Below are 20,153 nucleotides of genomic sequence, written 5' to 3'. Positions count from 1 at the left end.
CATCCAGTGCTTGATGCCTGTCACTTGTAAAATTCTGAATCAATACATTTAACTCATCTCTTTAATGTATTGTTGGTGTAATATGTTGTGTGTCCTTTAGAGTTTTGGTGTATCCTGCCCAAATAATAATAAGAGTTCTCTTGTGTGGTGCGCTGTAGCAACTGGATGCTAATATCCATTATAACTGGCTGCAGCCAGAATATAATTCATAAATATTTTCTTTGCAAATTGGAGTATTAAAATTCTTTAATAGACAAAAGTCTAAGATATTTGTTGTATTGGGGCTATAGCTTGTTGAATATGTTTCAATATGTAAAATAGCCTGAATGGCGAAAGAATAAATAATGTTTCCATGCGCGTTGCTGCTATTGCAATTCTTTGGATAGTGCTCTGTATTAAAGCCCCCACTTAAAATAATTCGTTTGTTAATTCGATATAACACAGATGAATTTGCTTTAGCGTTCTTTTAATGTTTCTTTGGTAGCAGACAGCTGGAGACAGTAGTGACAATAGTGCGCAGATAACTAAAGACTTCTATGTCTGAAAATTGTAATAATGTTGCTTAATAATTACAGGTGAAACGTTTAATTAAGATCATATGACCACCGCAGACCTTTCGGTTAAGGAGTGGTCTACTTTTTCGATGTAAAACATAATTGCTTGATGAAATATATGTTGTAGACTAAACACGTTTTTGTAAAAGTACAGCGTTAACGCTGAACTCTCTCAAGAACTCTCTAAGTTCATATTACTTTTGGAATAGATCATTAACTTTACGTGATATAATTTTTAAAATTTTTATCGATTTATTCACAATTATTATGAATTTTTTTGATCATTTCGGAACAAAATTTATCAATGTAATCATTATGAAATTTAAATTTAGATATATATTTTTTATTGCAGGATTCACTCGTTTGCTTATTGTGTCCAAAGACACTATGAATTACTCCGACATCTTTTGAAACACACTATAAATTCAGATTTATTACTCTCATCAGTTTTTACATGATTATTTGTAGATCTCTGTATATTTTTATCCCTTAGCTACCTCAGAATGCGCAGCAGAAATTGGTCTTTTGTCCTCCAGTGATTTACTATTTTCACACATAGTTTTAATTTTTACCATTTTTGAGACTTGGGCAGATCTGACGCTTTGCTTGACGGTACTCTCATTTTTATGATTGAATTTATTTTTCAGAAGTTTTGGACATCCCCATATGGTGCTGGGTATTCCCCGAGCCAATTACAGCAACGAGGTTATCAGTTTTTCCCATAATGGTGCAGCAAATGCTTATGAATTTCTGAATATTTATCATACCTATGCTGATAGATTAAGTCATCTAAGAATGATACTATTTCTGTAATTGCGACAATTAATTAGATATCTAGAATTCTTTATTGGTGCTGTATGAACTCAAATTTTGTGAAAGAGACTATACGAGATTGTGAAAGTAGTACTTTTGCATCAATAAAAATAGAAGAGAAATTTGAAAAATAAATCTTTTATTAGAATAATTTTGAACTACAGATGAGTTCAGGATAATGTTAGTACAAACTTCAAAGCATTATATAATCATATGAATAAGTCACCTAATAGGATAGGTTGTTTTAAAATAAGTCTTTTGATATTGTATAACAAAGGCCGATAATTTAAAATTGACTCATTTTTGAAATTTTGATTTTTGACTAATTTTAATAGAAGAAAATATTAGATGAAAAGTTACCCATTTTACTGTCAGTGTGCAATGTATTAGCTATATGGTTGAAATTCTGAATTTTTTTTAACTTACGAGAAATAGTTTATTGTAGGTTATATTCAAATTTCTCCTGTCTGTTGCATTATTTCCTTTTTTTTTTTTTTAATGTGTGTGTATGTGTTTGTGTGTGTATATGAGTCATCGTGAATATTAATGTAGGAATAAAAGGAGACATTTTCAAAACAATTACATTTACTTTTTCAGTTCATACATGAATGGTGTGGAGCATGGCATGACATTTGCTTTTGCATTCGTAAACGATTCTTTGATGTTCTTATGATTTCATATATATCTCGCAGTAGTAATCTGGTATAATGTATCGTTCAAATAGTATGTCTTTTTCGATTTTTTCTTTTTGTGATTCTTCTGAAATTTTTTTCTCATTTTAAATAAAAGTTTAAACAGGCACATCTCCAAAAAATCATAAACGTGCAGAAGAGAAATCCCAAGCCATAGTCCCACGTAGCCGCCGATCCAGCTCAGAATCCCCACAGACTGAATGAGAAATTAAGGAAAATTTATTAACATAACGGTAAATTATTGTATCAGATTTACTCCTGAAAAGGAGTAAAATGGTTTTTTACTAAAAAGATCAACTTTTAAGTTATAAAAGGAAGCTCTCCTCCTCCTTAAAAACAACAGTTGAGCTTTTAAAAATACTCAAAATTCAACCATTTGCTTTGCATAGCTTGCAGAAGTATATGGGAGTAAAACCATTATAAAATGTTATGAGTAACTAACAGAAAAAGAAATCGCGTCGATTTATTGTTTACTGCTAGAATGACTGTAAATTTCCTGGCTAGGCATTTCTGGCTGCAGATTTTCTAAGTGCGATTTTTCTGGCTAGAGTAACAGCAAAATAAAACTATTTTACAAATGAATTATTTTAATTAATACTTTATTTTTATGTTAAAACTCGTACTTCTATTTCTTCCTTTAGCGTCAAAAGAAATATAAATTAGGTGGCTTTTAAGAATGAAAACATGTGAGTTAGGGTTAGAGTGTTTGCCAAAATGACCAGCAATGTTACTTCTCTCGTCTTTTTCCTCGGCAGTAATATACGCTACTGGTGAGAATTTTCTGGCTTTTGTTATAATTCATGATTAGAGCTCGCACATAGTATTAATTGCTATTTTTGTTGTATATGCTTAAACTTGTATTTCCGGATCCCATAAAGAACGATAATTCTTGTTAAATTTTTAATTTTTGACTGCAAACCATAGTTCAAATAAACTTTAATTTGGATTCTACTCTTATTCATATTCTTTAAAAAACTAAATTTAAAATGGGAAGACGATAAATCGCCTGTAAGTTGAATTAATACTTAACTGTAAAGCTGATTTATCTTTACTTAGTTCGCGCCATGGGAAAGCATTATATAACCATGTTTTGTTTTTTTTTAAAACTCTACTCGTATAATAATCCCTCATAAATGTTACTCTATTACACTCTTGATTAAATTATCCCTGCATTTATTTATAATTTTATAGTATTACTCTAAAAAGAGTGGTGTTATGAGCCACCATACTACAAAGTACATTTCTTCCGAAAGATTTCCGCGGTTTTTGCCACTAGCGAGCATGTGCCAGATAATCGAATTTTTGCCAAATAGCCGGCTTCCTAATTGTCGGACTTTCGCTGTATCTCTTTCAAAATAAATCATTCTTTTCTTCGTGTGAATACGATACATACATAGATTAAAGTTTTCTTCTTTAGACAACATCTCCTTCAAAGAAAACCCATATTTTTGTCAGGCAAATACTACATAACGGCATATGGTCAAATACAGCATAGAAATATTTACTAAAATGTAACAAATTATTTTCGAATGATTCACGGCAGTTCTTAGAGATATATCATTATCCCAAAAGGGAGAATAAAATTTCTATCACCCAATTATTTCAAAGCAGAGCAGAAACTCTGTTATCAAGAAAGATCAGGAATAGCTCTTTCAACACTACTTATTACTTACACTTTCTGTTTGGGATGAGGGGGATTATTTATTATTTCTCGCTTTAAGCCAGAAAGGCTTACAGGTCAGCATCATGTCATAACGAGCGTTAATTTTACTCGAAGCTTTTGGGAAAGAGAATTCTGTAATTTGCCTCGCAATGGAATTTTTAATAAGTAGATTATACGGAGAGAAATTTTCTAAAGGTCATCAGAGGAATTTGCTCCCAAAGTATTAGAAATGTTATTTCAAAACCTAATCTAATAAATTTTATAATGTAAAATTTCATCGCCAAGTGTAAAATTACATTAATATGTTTTTTTAAATATTCTACTTCACTTGCAAGGTTAATCTACTTTTGAAAATCTCCTTTTAAGTGAGACCCTGTGGCCTTATATTCTAGCGAATATGTATACACAGATGTAATAATTATAAACAGAGCATGAGTTTCAATTATTGGTAAACTTCATCTATGGTATTTGATTGGTCTGATTTTAAATGAAAAGACTTTGCGCAGAGGAACACACGATGACGTTTATTCAGGAGAGAAACTAATTTGTTTCTAACGATAACAAACCAAATCTGTCTAATATTAAATTGTATTCATGTGGTATTAAATAGTTCATGGAAATGTAACGACATTTTTCATTTGAAATCAGTTTTAAATAGAGTTTAAAATTTGACGGTTATCAAAATATCATACATAATTCAAAAATAGCTGTATTAACGAAACGAAACATATTATTTCCGAAATTTAATTATTAATAAATCGTAAGTATCCTAAATCTCGAAGCATGAAATGAGTATTTGACAATACACTCACTCCATTAAAGAGCTATAAAGGCTGGTTTAAGAGATTTTTAAGGTTATTAATCTGCCTGGACCAAAATGCGAAATCAGGACATAGAAAAAAGGTACATTATAATTTCTTTTTATTTTAATTTTTTGTCGATTTTAGTTCAAATGTTGCATTTTGAATCAGAACTACAGAGTAGGAATGTATTCAAATTTGGTTTATAAAATTTGTAAAAGAAAACGCCATCTATCGCAAATATAATTTAAAAGAAGTTACATAATTACCCTAATAATATGAAACTTCAGTTTTCTACAACGGAAAGCAAAAGTGTAAACAATAAATTTAAAAGTGCTATTTATAAACATATAAATTATCTTATGGTTATTATTTCTTAAAAATAATAATTATTTCAACAAAATATGAATAAGGCTTTAGTTTTCATACCGAAGAATCCTGTTTATTAGTTACTTTGTAAAGAAGCATTTTAGTTTTAAACTAACCAGTTTTTGTTCAGTTACTTATTTTTTCTATCTTCCCTTATTTCCATTTCCTACCAGAAAGATGTTTCAGTTTCGCATGTTATGCAAAGTAGGTTAGAAAGATATTATTTAAGCTGGTGTATGAGTTACTTCAGGTAGAGCGTGTTCTGCCGTTCGGCAACGTTGTTTCGCTGATTTAAGCTTGCTATTTTATAGTCGTGCATATTAATTGCCAGTTTGTGTACTTCGGTAGTAGAGCTAAGAGTCAGCTCCCGTTAACTATGTATATGCGGCATCGGCTGTATATGTAACGTAGACTTCGTTTTAATTTCGTATTTCTATTTTGAGTTGCAGCCATAAATACTAACTAAGTTTGTTCGCACCAGGAATGACGTCTGTAAATCCCTTCTTGAGGTGAATAAAAGTATCTTTTAACCCTTCATACATCATGTCATTGATAGAGTTTAATTTGGTGAATAGCCACTCCACAGTTCAAGAACCAACAAAGAAAATTTAATTTAGGTAGATTCTAAAATCTTTCATACATGAAATTACTTCCATGACATCATACATTACTTTGCTTTCATTTATTCATTTACCTACCATACATTACATTACTTTACTTTCATTTATTCATTTACATCATCATACATTACTTTCATTACATCGTACATTACATTACTTTACTCCCATTCATTACTTTACATTATCATTACATTACTTTGATTAATGACTTTCATTGTATAATACATGTATGGGACGGTGTATAATTACAGTTATGATTTATACCAGGGTTTCTTAATTTTTTGCAGTCGCTACCCCCTTTATGTCACTGAAATTTTTTTCACGACCTCCAGGACCCCATAATATTTACAAAAATTTTGTGGGACCCCATAAGTATTGCGCAAATCCGACACACGCGTGAATGAAACTGTCAATTTTTTTCACTTGTACTGTAATATATTATTGCAGTTTTAGGTCATTAAGTTTAATTTCTAATTTTAAGACACAGAACAATGTGAAAATTTTTAATAAATAACAGACGAAATGACAGCGTCACGCGCAAAGCAAGGAAAATGAACGTTTATATTATAAAAAGAATGCGTCGAAACGTTTTCGTTTTTTCCTATGTCTGTATTGTCTTATCTTTATCTATTTTCAGATGCATTGTGTAAAAATATTTGGTAATTGTAAAATTATTATAATAAGTTAAAGAAATATCAAAACTGCTAAAATTTATGGCGACCCACAGTTTAAGAAACCCTGATTTATACAATGAAAAATGTCTTTTTTTTTCTTTTGCGTTTTAAGACTACATAAGCACTATTTGTGAACTTCAGGATATAAAGGTTCACCACCATAAATAAGTTGAAGATTGTTCAATCTTACTCTGAAAATCAACATTCTAATACTTTGACGCAACAAATATACCGCAACTTTTTTAATGACGGAAACACGCCTTTCGCTCCTTTACATTTTCAGCAACAAGGAAACGTTTTGACTTTTAACATATTTCTTCCCAATGCTTGAATTTTAACTGACGCGATCTCCAGACTTACTAGCCGCAAATTTTTTTCTCTGCGGCTTCTTAAAAGGAAAGATGTATACAAATAAGTAACAAAAAAATATAAGTCAATATTCGAACAAAAAAATATAAGTCAATATATAAGTCAATATTCGAAAAGCAATTCAAAAGTTAAGGTTCGAAGTTCTGACATATTTATGAAGAACAAGCACGTCGAGCAAGTCGAGGCTAACAATGGCTACGATTTTCCAAACATTAATTTTAAAACACAATGAAACATATTTCTACAAATTGCATTTAACGTGAAAACTCAAAGGAAAAAAAAAATCATAATAATAAAAGAAAAAGTGTTACTCCTCAATTTAATTAAACATTAATGGGGCGCCGTCACCTCACAGCTACCGTTTCAGAGTAATAGCAATAAAATTTTGCCCCGCGGATAAAATTATTTAAGTAGTTCAACGCATAAAATAAATTCCCCACGCATAATTTCTACAAACACCGATCATGCGTTGCACAAAAAGAAAAAAAAAAAAAAAACTCTCAACTGCCTCGCTTTATTTGCGGCACTCGTTCACCCTTTTTTAACCTCTTTTTAACTGAAATAGAAAGATACTACGATTAGCTTTTTATGGTTATTGACGTCACTCTGACGCAAGTTACGTCTTTCTATTACTTCCAAATAGACTTAACGCATGAAAGCTACTATGTGTTGAAAGATTTAGGGAAGCTCTCAGAGAATTGGAGGCATAGATACACGCATAAGTAGAGGTACAACCCCTTCCTGAGACCAGATGCTTATTCTTCCATAAAAGGCGTTGCCAGAGATAACAGTCGTTAACCTTTCAAAAGCGCAGTAAATCGAACACATTTCAGCCACGCCGTTATTTCAGCATCCAATTAATTTGATATCTGTCTAATTCAATCTTTGCAATAAATACGAAAAAAATTAATTTTGAGGGGGAAACGAGTTCTAAAAATAATAATAATCAGGGAAATGCCTAATGATTTTGGAAGAAATTACCTCAAAGCGAGGTTTATAAGCGAATGTTGTGGTATCCATGTTTTCTAAGAAAATCTGAACCAGAGTAGCACATCTGAAAATAAAGAATTAATAATGTGATTTAATGTATGTTGCATACATATATTTAATCTAAATTAATATTTTTTGCGTTAACAGATTTCATAAGTTACATTTGAAAACTCTAAAACTTACGTCAAGTCAGTCGCGGTTCTACAGGAATTCTGGAAAAAAAAATCAGAAAATTAGTTTTTAATAAAGACTACTTTGCGTGAAATGCTATTAATTTCTCTTATTAAGTCTGTGTACGAGATTTTCGAACAGTTTGACTTACATTCATATTTTATAATTTTCTGTATCATATTTAAGAACTCCTACATTGAAATTTTACCTTTGGGTAGAATTCAAAGTGCTTAAATTTCTTAATATGATTTGATTTTGAATTTAATTTATTGTTCCGCTGCACACACTTTGTTTGTTTCCATTTTTCTGGCTTTGAAAGAACTATTTAATTTTAAAATGCACATAATGTACAAATAATCTGCATACTATGAGAGGGTAAATTTGACACGAATTGGTTGGAAACGTGATTTTTTCTTTCTTTTTTGAACATTTATTGCCGTCTTTGAAAATAATCATAACATAATATTCAACATAGTTCCTGTCTAATTTAATAAACTTGCACTAGTCATTGACCAGCACGCAAATACCACGGGAAGTGAATTTTTCTAATGCATTTGCAGATCTCATGTTGGCCGAACTACATCTTCATTCAGAAACTTCTTTCCACACAGAAGTATGCCCAGCTCGCATATTAGTGGTTACAGGTTTCAGACATGGACCTTATAAGAAATAGACCAATCCAAATGGGTTTTCTCCCTCGTCTGACGCGTTCCCTGAGGTGACAGCAGTGACACTATTTATATGTTAAAAATCAATAATTCGAATCATTGTAAAAATTAAATAGATAAATAAAATAAATAAATAAAAAAATTTGTAAAAATGTTGTAAAAAAATAAAATTCTGAAAGATTTCAGATTTTAAATTACGTCGAAAGGGGCGTTTTTTTAATATTTTGTCTGTTACTTTTATTTATTAAATATCACGTTCTTCGCACTTAAACCATAAATTCAGTTCAAGAGCAATAGCGCAAAATAGTTTTAAATTGAGCATAACTTTAGAATTCCCGATATAGAGCCTCGCGCGCTGGAGATAAAAATGTTTTTCTCTGTACAAACGTTGCCATTGCTCGCTTTGAAATCCTTCAGTTTGTTAATGAAAAATTCGTTAAAGTTTTACAAAATATGGAATCGATAATAAAACAACTTCCAAATTTCAAATTTGGGCTTCCACCTGCCCATATTCGCAATAGGATTACGTCATTCAATATTCGACATGAACCATATACGAAGTAGATTAACCCAAACGTCTGAGGCGTTGCCGGCTGTCACCTTGATCACATTCGGAGGAGTAGGAACGACTTGAAGAAATTTAACAGTGGTTGCCTATTGCAGCGTCAAGAAAAAGCTTAATGTAGCGCCTCATTTCACAAATTAGAATTTCTACATATTTTTATTTTTGAAACTGAGATTGATTTTTAACAATTTAGCATATATATCAAGCATAATTAACGTTCCAAATAATTATAAAGCTATTGCAGGCTTTCAGGGCCGGATATTTTTTTAGCTTTTCCTATGCTGTAAAGAAATTTGTAACTACTTCTTTTAGAAAATAATATTTTAAATCGGAAATAATAGAAAATTTAAAACAAGCAATTTTATATTGCAATTTTTATGCTTTTCATTTTTGTAAATAAGTAAAAAATACTAAAATATTTAAAAACGAATTTTTGAAAGTTTTTTTTTAAATTCTAAATTGTGCTGCTTTTTTAAAATTATAGATGAGTATTACAACACAATTCCTATAAAGGAATTTTATTTCAATTATATTTCATAATACATCATAGTGATAAACACTTTTGACATCTTAATTTTTATACATTTAATTCTAATATTAAAATTGTATTTAACTGTAATGATTAATTTTGCTTGTATTTTATAGTGATTATTTTTTTAATGTATTTTTAGTTCTGCATAAGATTTTTTTTATTTACTCTTAATTTAATTTATCAGCTCAAAGCGGCATTTTGCGCTGTTTCACTATAAATGTCCGTGTTTCCTTGCAAATTTTTGTTACCAATATTATCGCCCTGTATTATATTTAAAGAAATTAAATAATGAAGAATCTGCATAAATACGTGTATGTTTCTCGCACTGTGACAAAAACGACGGTATCTAGAGCCATCAAATTCTGAATAATGTAATCCTCCACCCGAACATGGGCATCTGGACGGCCGAATTTCGAATTTGTTTTAATCTATTTCATATTTTGTAAAACTTTAACGAATTTTTAATTAACAAACTCAACGAGTTCAAAGCGAGCAATCGTAACACTGTATGGAAAATAACATTTTTATCTCCAATGCGGAAATTCTAAAGATATACTGTTTTTAAATGTATGTGGTTTACGGGCGAAGAACATGATATTCAACAAATATAGGTAACACACAAAACGTTAAGAAAAGGTTCCTTTTGGGCGCAATATAAAATCTGAGTGGTTCTAGATTTTATTTTATCTTTTATTTTCCTTCATTACACTCAGAAAATTTTATGCTCCAATAAATTACTAAAATAAATAATCCACTTTAATGTTAATAATTTAATGAGGATATAATCAAATAAATGATCGTTTTGTAATGTTATTATAGTTTTGAAAATCACTGCCTGAAAATGTTCATTAATTTATTTTTTTAAATTATCAGATCTTGTTTAATTTTACCTTATTTATTTATTTAATTTTACTTTATTTTGACGCAATAGGTTTCAGTGTTAAAGTAAACCACATCGTCCCTACTCTTTCTTACGGACATGTCGGTGACGCGCGCCCCGCCCACTGGGTTAGCCTATCTCTTATAAGGCTCATGGTTTCAGAAATGCTTCCTCATCATCCTCATACCAATGAAAAAGTTCTTATCAAAAACTGACACTTCCGTTTCGGTTCCCAAACCTTGGGTGTCCATCTAGCACACACCTTGCAGAAATTCAGCTCTTTATGAAAGATATAATCCAACATACTAATATCGAATACTGATAACATATTTCTTATTGTGATATGCTGATTTTATAATAATATGTTCTGTATGGCATCAGTTTTGTTTCCAATGGCTACTGAACCAGGTGAAAAATTTTTCACCACTGATGCCGTTCTTTATTATCTCATACTTATGTACCACTTAAAATCTATTACCATGCTGAATTTTCATCTGACGATGAACCTGTATAAGTCTGAATCCTTTGCTTTACAGAATTCTCAGACATTACATTACATAATTATTCGTTGCTCTTAGCACATTATTGCAAGGGCACTGCCATTTCATCGGACTGTTTTCCCCATGTCACAAGAATGGTAACTCCAGTTACTGAGAGCTCTTAGTCACTTTCTTACAAATCTGACGCGACACTGAAACCACAGGCGATTTTTAACGAAACGTTTTCGTTTTCCTATTGAACAGCTTTTGAGCAGAAGCTTACCAATAAAATAAAAGTCAGTTATTTTTATTTTTTACATTCATACCGCATATTTTGCCTTTTTGATATTTATGTTGCGTATTTCGTATTTTTTATATTATTACCTTGTATTTTACATATTGTTACATATTACTACAATATTGTCTGTGCATATATTTTCAGTACAATATTCTACATATTTCTCCAGTATTACTGTGCATATAAAAGGTAATAAAATATTTTTATTATCTTTTACTGTATAAATTTTGTAAGCCTACACTAAGATGGGTCAAGAAAAGAAACGAATTTAACACAGAAAACTGGTAGGCAAAGAAAACAAGTAGAACTCCAATTATTGTCCTCCCTCCCGAAGCCAAATGAACTAAGTAATAAATCAGTGCAATGTATATTTTCGAAGAAATTTAATTAATTTAGATGAAATTGTGTGGCATGTTTGCAGTCAATAAGTTTATTATTCACATTTATCCCCTAAATTTCTTGGCATATAAGTTCAGTTATTACTTCGACTTGGACAAATTTCCGATATCTATATTAGGTATAGTTTTTCTGCATGATTAAAACAGTTGTATGGGTTCTACTTTCTGTCAAGCTTTTGCTACTCCATATAATATAGTCAACTTTTTCCAGAACTTCATTCAATCATAATCTTCCCCAGCAAGAGTTATCGGAAGACTAGAATGGTAAAGTCGTTTAGCTGATGGTATATATTACATCTTGGTCTATCGGCTGAATTAAATTGATAACATTTTTCAGCAAAACTCTAGCGATCATCAGACTGTCTATTGGTTTAAAAATGGTTTCTTTAAAATGAGCCGGTGAGACGGGACATTATCTAATAACAATGCTGTTTTTGTTTGTTTGTTTCTTTTCGTTTTGTTTGGTAAACCTTTATTTTTAAAAAAATCCCCATTTCAGGAATTCATTTGGTCCTGAACCAATCTTCGCATATCTCTCAATTCATCCATGCGCCTTTTAGTTGCAATCATGTACAGAGAGATTTTTCATTTCGGTCCCCTTAAATAATCATCTAGACTTCTTTGCTTTTTCAACCATTATAAGTTTCATTTTATGTGTTCCTGTTCCATTTGCGCAACACATGACTGCTTGCGCTTGGACATTTCTTTTGATGAAGCAAACGTTTTCGCTGGAAAACTCTTCCAATATAGGCGACATCTACATTATAAATATGTCTAGATTGCAATTTTTTTTGTTTTAATCCTGAAAATCGATGCAGAGTTTATGAGCAGATTCAACACAACCACGGAGACGTTATTCTTTTATGGTGATTTCTCGAATATCATATCGTTGCTTAAATCTTGAAAGTTATCCTGATGAGGCCTTAAAAGCAGCCTTCTAATCCTAATTTTCATTTCTCCGTGCACATTTGACCGCTGATAGGCACTCTTTCTGCTTGGTTCTAGTAAAGCTATGTTTCAACATACCTGAAACTAAGAATATAAGTTTCCATGTGTTGAGAGATCCGTTCTGTTTCCTTATAAAGACATGTCGCATTGTCACATTGTGTTGGGAATGCTTGTAACTTTTTTTTTGTTTAACAATATCAAGAATCGTTTACGAGCCAGCTCTATATTCTTCGACTAGCTTCACTGTCGATTCGACATGTTCAAAAATTTCGGTTAATGTAAGTTTTTTTTTTTTTTTTTTTTTTTCTAACGTTAAAGAAATATTCTTGCTGTTAGTATTTTTAGGATGTTCTTTATTCATTTTTAGTTCTAAAATTTTAAATCAGTTTTTAAAACGATAACTAGAAAATATGGACGAAAGGTACATACGAAACAAAAGAAAATCCCAGTGATCTATCGAAATGACGTCTTCTACTATGAAAATGCACAATGAATTGTACGAGGTAACTGTTGAAACTAAAGATGCAGTTAAGCAGTCAAAACAATCACATAAAATACCAAAATGCAATATAATAAGTAGTTGAAAATTCTCAAGGCTTTTTCAAGGTGCAGCCGAAAATGTTTCAAAAGAGCCATGTCTCTAATACAAGTAAATGATTACCGTTTTGCTATGAGCAAAGATCATAAACAAAGGATCAAATTTTATCTTCAGTCACCATCTGTTTGAAAAAACCAGGGTTAATGTCTGACATTTGAAGCAAATAATAACATGCAAAAATATGATGTCCTATTTTCCTTGTATTTAAACTAGCCAAAAAAAACCCCACATAATTAAATAAATAACAAGCTAATTTTATTTGGCCTGAAAACGCAATCAGGATAATCGGAATTCCTAATATATGGAATTGGAAAATGCAGTTATCACAAATGAGTAAGAGATTAGGGCAAAGCAAATAAAGCTGTTAAAGAAATCTTACTCTGTCTCCTTCACTTTTAGCTTCCTGCACCTGAAACTCGTATCTTGCAATGCTAGGAGAAGGAAAAAGGAGGAAACTTACAAAATACAACGCAATAATTAACTTACCTGCAAGACATCGAGCATTTCTCAGCGCATTCTGATCTTGCTGATGCATGAAAGTTTGGTATTTCTGTAAAATAAGAAAAGAACAAAAGAAAGAAAACTTAACAGTTAATGCAAAAAGGAACACAATTATTTTCTCCTTCCCCGTGATTTTTGAAATTCATTTTTACTGCCAAACATACTATAGCAACAACAGCGCAACGTTTTGTAAATTTTCAGGACTAGTTCTGAATGTTAATTAGAGCAGATGCGGAAGTGAAAAATGACTTGCATTGTGATGATGTTATTATGAAAATGACGTGCATTTATTTGTCTATTGTTTCTGATAATAATAGACAAAATTTTTGAGAAAGTTCCATCTACAGAAAAGGAAACAAAGCCATTGGAGCCATCTGTTGATGAAAAGGAAAAACAACTATGACATAATTTCTTTCAAAACAGAAGGTAACGGCGGGTTAGAATTGGGATCTTTAACTAGAACTGAGATGTTCTTATGACTGAGTTTTATGATTGAGAAACGCATCTAGAAAACTAATTTTCTAGCGAAGGATATTTTCTGAATAATTTTTAATCAGCAGTTTGGGACAATAAAGAATTTTTGTAGTTTTTCTTCTTAACGTATGTCTTAAATTTCAAAGCTCTCTTAGTTTGACCAAAGTATATCTAGAGACGTTCGCAAGAAATATTGTATACACCCTAGTAGTTCATATCCGGAATGGAGTCATTATGTATAGAACTGCGAATTTAATTAGCAGGAGGAAAAACTATATCAAATTTCTGTAAATACATGCAGTTAATTTTACGGGTAATCGATTAGCTGTGTTTTGTTCGCTAATTTAATTTATCATCCATTCCTCCCCGTCTTTAATGTCAGCGACTACACTAAATATGTTTAGATGACTGTAACGGCGGCTTAATGTTTGGTTTTCCAATTATAAAAATTGAAGACATAAAAGCGGTATCTCGTCTACGAGCTCCCTCAACAGTGCGTCGAAAGAAAGGTTTCTCAGAATTTTTATTTTGGGGATATCTGATTGGTTACTTATGCGAAACCCAGGTCTTTATAGAGATCGTACGAAGAATAGTGCTTCAAATCAAACATTTTCAGTTTATTTTTAAAAAAGCCCGCTCAGCTAGGCGAGACACAGCCTCAACACACACAGTTTCAGGCGAGACACAGTTCAGGAAACAGGCGAGACACAGTTTGAACGAAACATGTTCCGCTTAGGAACGCTCCAGAGGTAGACATCATTTTTATCAGAAAACAGACAAGCATTTTTATCGGACACGTTTCTTCAAGCCTTTAGCGTCGTTAGATGTAATAACTCCTTAACGGTGGTTGAAATGAAAAACATTCCAAAGAAACAAGTTCCGGATGATCACTGAAGAACTCGTCAAGAGATACCAAAAGTAAGTTTTTTCGAAAAGGTCTTGTAGAATCATTAAGATTTTTGAAGTAGGAAACACGAAAAATGAGCACTGCCCTCGTCGGAACTCGAACCTGGACCTCTCGAAATACGCGCCGAGTGTGCTACTGTTACACCACAAAGACATGCAGAAAGGGGAGAGAAAATACCCTATAGTCTACCTCTGAATGTGATGTGTTTTGTCATTATAACTTAATTATAATTAGAGCTATGGACGTCATGCTTGAATTCTGTTATACATTTAAAAGTATTTTAGAGCAGAAACTAGTGTTCAACATCAGAAAAACCTTCGTATGATTTTTGATAAAACGAAAATAAAAGGATAGTTATGCCAAGATGCTTTTGGTAATAGCACTAATCAGAGCAAAGCTGTGAAAGTAGAACTCTGAAATAACTGTTCTTGCAGTGCAGTAATTTGTATACGTCGAAAAATGTTTCGAAACGGCTTACCTTTAAAACCTTTGCCAAAATCCTGGTTGCCTTTTTCCTTGTTGATTCCACAGGTCAGCGCAAACTATCATCTTTGATTTCGTGTCTTTTAAACTATTCTTAATTTCAATAACGATAATAGGCTCAATATGCTTAAATATAAAGTTCGTCGAACGGTCTTCAATATGTGCCTCTGTAGCTCATAGGCTCTAACAACAGCATCCCAAGCGCTTACAATTCAGCATGAGATCATTATAAAACTGAAGGACATTCCATGGTCCGACGAATCCCATCTGCTGTAACAGCATATGCTCATAAATAAGATTTGTCCAAGGGTTTGCTTTCTCCTAAATACATTATCTCAATTGGGTAGGAATGCGGTGGAATAACATATTTTCGTTTGGATGCCGTGCTATTATCCTTGTAAAACAAACTCTCACAGCTCACACTCACTTGCTCGTTGCAACCTACTTACCAGTTTATTGACATAAACAGTCTCTCTGAGTTTATTCTTTGTCGATTAATAATATCGGCGGCAAGTGGAGAAAGTACATCATATTTACATGATTTTAATGTTTTGGTTGGTTAATAATATTCGTCTTAGTTTCAAACAGATATGTTTATTTAAAAAAACTATAACATATATTGGAAGAGGATTTAAACGAAATAAATATTGAATGTTCCTCTGTTCTCGTCATTTCAACACATAAAGCAGTAAAATGACTTCTTGAAACAAGACATTTTATCTTGTTTGTAACCTTGCCTGTTCCACGCTTCCCTTAAAATTCTATTTCTGTAAAACTTACATAGGAAATTATGAAGCGCAGTAAAATTGTACTTTACGTTATACACGATATGTAATGTATTTTGAATTCTGAGCCAATTAAAGAAATTATGATTAAAATCTATAACAAATTTAAATAATAACATTTTTTAATTCTAGCTAAAATAATTAGTGCCTAGCATCCCTACTTTGATAACATTTTCCGATAAAATATATTATTTCCTAAATAACGTCAACCATAACTTTAACCATAAATAACCTTAAACAATAATTTAAATTTATAATTAGAAGCATGCTTTAAATATTTATCAGTTCACAGAGATTAATTATAGTATGATGAATAATTATGCAAATAAATTCCAGTGTTAGAAATTTGGATTAACTGAACGTATTCGCAACAGCAATTTTCAGAAAGCATCTCCTAAACTCAGAAAGTGGAAACGAATTCTTCTAAAAAGTGGTTTTCAAATCTCCTCAACATACGCACAACATTTCTATATTCTGATGTATTTGACCCCATCCTTGCAACTACTAATAAAGAAATTAAATAAACTCCATTTCCTCAAAAATGATGAGTGTCGTTCGTTCTCTGTAACTTCATCTTTTTTTAAATCATTAATAAGAGGAATACGGGAAGCAGACCACTGCAGCGAATATTTCACGTCTTGCTTTGATGCTAAATTTGAGTTATATGTTCGCCTTTAAATCTTTCGGATGTCTGTCATTTTTCTGCTTTTGGCTATTCAAATTTCGTTATTTAAGTCAATAATCGAGAATTCCTCGAAGGACTGTAACAAATCCAGCCTTAAGAAGTTCACTGAACTAAACTGGCAGCAGTACGCTATAAATTAATTAGAAGCTATGAAAAAACATAATGCATTAAATGGATGTTTTTGTTTATTGATAGTTAATTACGTTGTTATTAAGAAAGTACAACTTGAAGAGAGTCCAATATTATTAAGAGGGTCCAACATTCAGAAATGTAAAGGGAAAGCTAAATTGTAAGACATGTGGCTTAAATTAATAATATGTCATCTCAAATTTCAAATGAAAATTATGGTATGAGAAGCCTTCTCTTCCAGTAAATACTTTACAAAGCTGCGATGACAGTTTATATTAACGTTTTATCAACAGAGTTTCTACTTTTTCTACAGTCTAGGACGAGGAATAATTTAGTAAATACAGAAACCAGCATATAAAAATTTTTTATAACTGGTTTACACAGTTGATATTCAGACGAAATTTCGTTCAATTTTTTAGAAATTCTAAAAAAAAATTTTATAAAAATTTAGATTTTTGCTTTTTTAATGCCAGTTTTTAATACATTCCAAATTTCTGATTTCTTAAAGTCGGATATCATATTTAAAATTTTTAAAAAGTCTTAATGTTAACAGTTTTAAATATGTGTTCAGATGAGCGATTCCTATTCAGTATATATTTTCTAAGAACTAAGCGGTCGAATCAAGTCTTTGCACCATGGGTTCAACAAGATTATTTCATTTTTCGAAAGGACATTCATCTAATCTGTCAAATATTCGATTAACCCGTTACTTACTTTTCTTAAAATAAAAAGAAAAATGATAAGATATCCTTTGAAAATATGACGAATTGTTAAATTGTTTGGTCTAAACTTACACTGGAGTTTACAATACGCTTAATTATTTGATTTTATTACTTTATTTTGAGTTTCTAATGTGTTATGCTAAAATTATCGCTTTTGCTGTGTTACAGGGTGATTAAAAATGTCTGACAAAAATATGCAGGCTGTTAGAGCGGAGCGAAATAACTAGATTTTGTAATGGAATGCATGCCCCGAAATAGCGCGTTGAGTGTATAGAGTATTCTTGAGTTGTAAGTTACAACTTTCTACTGTTTTAAACTGCCATTCCTTGTGTGGATTTCTAGAGGAATACATCGCTGCACGAACGCGGAGAACGCCGATATGCATTTTATCTAAAGAAATGCGCCTTAAACTGAAGAGCTTGTGAGGATTTATTTCTTTATTTTCACTAACAGTTAAATTTTAGTTAAAGCAACTTTCCTTTTATTCTCATTTTTCACCCACGCTCTCCAGCCAGAATGCTAATCAGATAACGCGCGATTATTCAGATTAAGGTAGAAAGAAGTACTAATTAAGCGAAGGTTTCGAAAGGTGATTTTTTAGAGCGTATTATGCCTGTTTGAAGACCACGTTACTATTCTGAACTACGAGCGATTTGATTGTGAGGCGCTGAGTGCTTCTAGCCTTCTACTTGTTTCCGCCGACTTCTACGAGTCAGAGCCTTCCTGCACGTTTAAATTATTCTGCGAGCCATTAGACTACTTTAATTACATTTTTTTGAAGTTCAACTTTACCCGTTTGAGTTAAGCCAGAAGTGTTGGCTTTACGTAAGAGCAAGTGTGGCCATCTGTTCAAATATATGTGATTGAATAAAGGGTCCTTTACATCCATCCTCTGACCTTTCTGTTGTTGTAAAGTCCTGGGGATAATTTTTCATACAATCTTCTGAGAACCTGTTAGTTTACGCTCCCTAAAAATACGAGGTTCTATAAACTATTTAAAGAAGATATTTAGGAATCGTTCTTTGTACTTTCTTTGAGTGACTGCTCCATTTTAGTCGAAACTCCATGAATAAAGGTCTATGCCGGCGAACTTCAGATTCGTATAGCCATACATAACGCTCAAAAGCCGCTCGGTGGCTCGATTTACCGCAGCAGAGTACTATTTATTACCTGTCGCTCAACAACGTGTCAATTTGACACACGCATATTCTGTTATAAAATCTGCTTATTTCGGTCCCCTCTACTAGTTCTTATATTTCAGCCGGATATTCTTTAATCACCATGTAATACATATTATATTAATGTCACATCATCATGTTCAACGTTCGTTTTCATTCACGTTTTAATTTAAAAGTGATATATCTTGGAAAATATTATCCATTAATAAAGTGGTACTAATGTGCTACAGATCTTGTCTTGTTTAAAGAGCTTTTCATTTACGTCATTGACTTGATAAATAACATTTTGTGCTTTCTGAAACATATTCAACTCCTTGAACACCTTGATCGAACACTTTTTTAATAGAATGGAATTACGTAAACTTCCTTCAAATGAAGTTCTCACCATGATCACAGATGGTTTCATTATGGGGGTAGTCTATAAAAGGATCCGCACAGCCATACAGGTACAGTGATTTGTCCAGCTTGCATTTCACTTTACACATCTATATTTAAAAGAAACTAAATATTAGACATTAAAGCAAATGATTTTTAAACATCATTCTTCCAGTTTAACCTAAAAACATTGGAACTTTCATTAACTTTTATGTCGTTTTAAATCGACATTTCGGGCAACTTGGTTTTCCTTAAGCGTCTCTTTGGTCTAATGTGAAGATAAGCCTTGTAAACTTGATATCGCGCAACAGATACCTGCTTCGATGAAGGTCTTTTTTACCTAACTGTTTTTGCCAACAAGAGAAAATGGCTGAAATTAGTTTATAAAACGTATTTCAAGTTATAATCACTGCGTGACGTTTTACAATGTTCTTATGGATAAGGATGTAGAGTTCCTCACTTTGATTCTGCTAGATTAAATGTCGAGGAACCTAGTGAACTTTCAGCGAATCATCGCTTAGTTCAAAGAACTAAAATTGTAAACTCAAGAAGGGTTAATTACCCTTTATTTCAGTCAAAATAAGATGAACAGTCGGCCCCTTTCTTCGCGCTTACGACAAAGCCTCCTCTCGGACTTGAACTCAAAAATAAGAAATAAGAGCTAACCATAGAGGTAGGAAAGGAAGGAGGGGCCAGTCCGCACTAGAAGTGAAGCACTACTTTGAAGCTTTGGGTCACCAGATGGGGTGTTCTTTGTTTACATTCAGAAGCTCGCTTGACACGGTTCTGATAGTATTTCGACACACGACAGTTCCATACACATCGAAAAAGGG

General features: G+C 32.0%; 1 protein-coding gene across 1 annotated transcript in view; it reads right to left on the bottom strand.

Moving 5' to 3' along the window:
- Window positions 1–1,930: 1,930 nt before the first annotated feature.
- Window positions 1,931–20,153, bottom strand: part of LOC118198581 (degenerin mec-4-like) — a 56,827-nt gene continuing 38,604 nt past the window's right edge. Inside the window, exons 7-12 of the mRNA XM_085811951.1 lie at window positions 19,331–19,430; window positions 13,568–13,631; window positions 13,461–13,512; window positions 7,728–7,756; window positions 7,536–7,608; window positions 1,931–2,255 (exon numbers count right to left, since the gene is read on the bottom strand). Coding sequence (XP_085668077.1) covers window positions 2,043–2,255; window positions 7,536–7,608; window positions 7,728–7,756; window positions 13,461–13,512; window positions 13,568–13,631; window positions 19,331–19,430 — 531 coding nt within the window. The 3' untranslated portion in view covers window positions 1,931–2,042. The remainder of the gene's footprint in view (window positions 2,256–7,535; window positions 7,609–7,727; window positions 7,757–13,460; window positions 13,513–13,567; window positions 13,632–19,330; window positions 19,431–20,153) is intronic.

This window comes from Stegodyphus dumicola, chromosome 1, assembly GCF_044657685.1.
Source record: "Stegodyphus dumicola isolate Sdum_Otavi_A_Nest chromosome 1, ASM4465768v1".
NCBI lineage: Eukaryota > Metazoa > Arthropoda > Arachnida > Araneae > Eresidae > Stegodyphus > Stegodyphus dumicola.
Note: the sequence above shows the minus strand (reverse complement) of the source record. Positions and strands in the feature narration are given on the sequence as shown.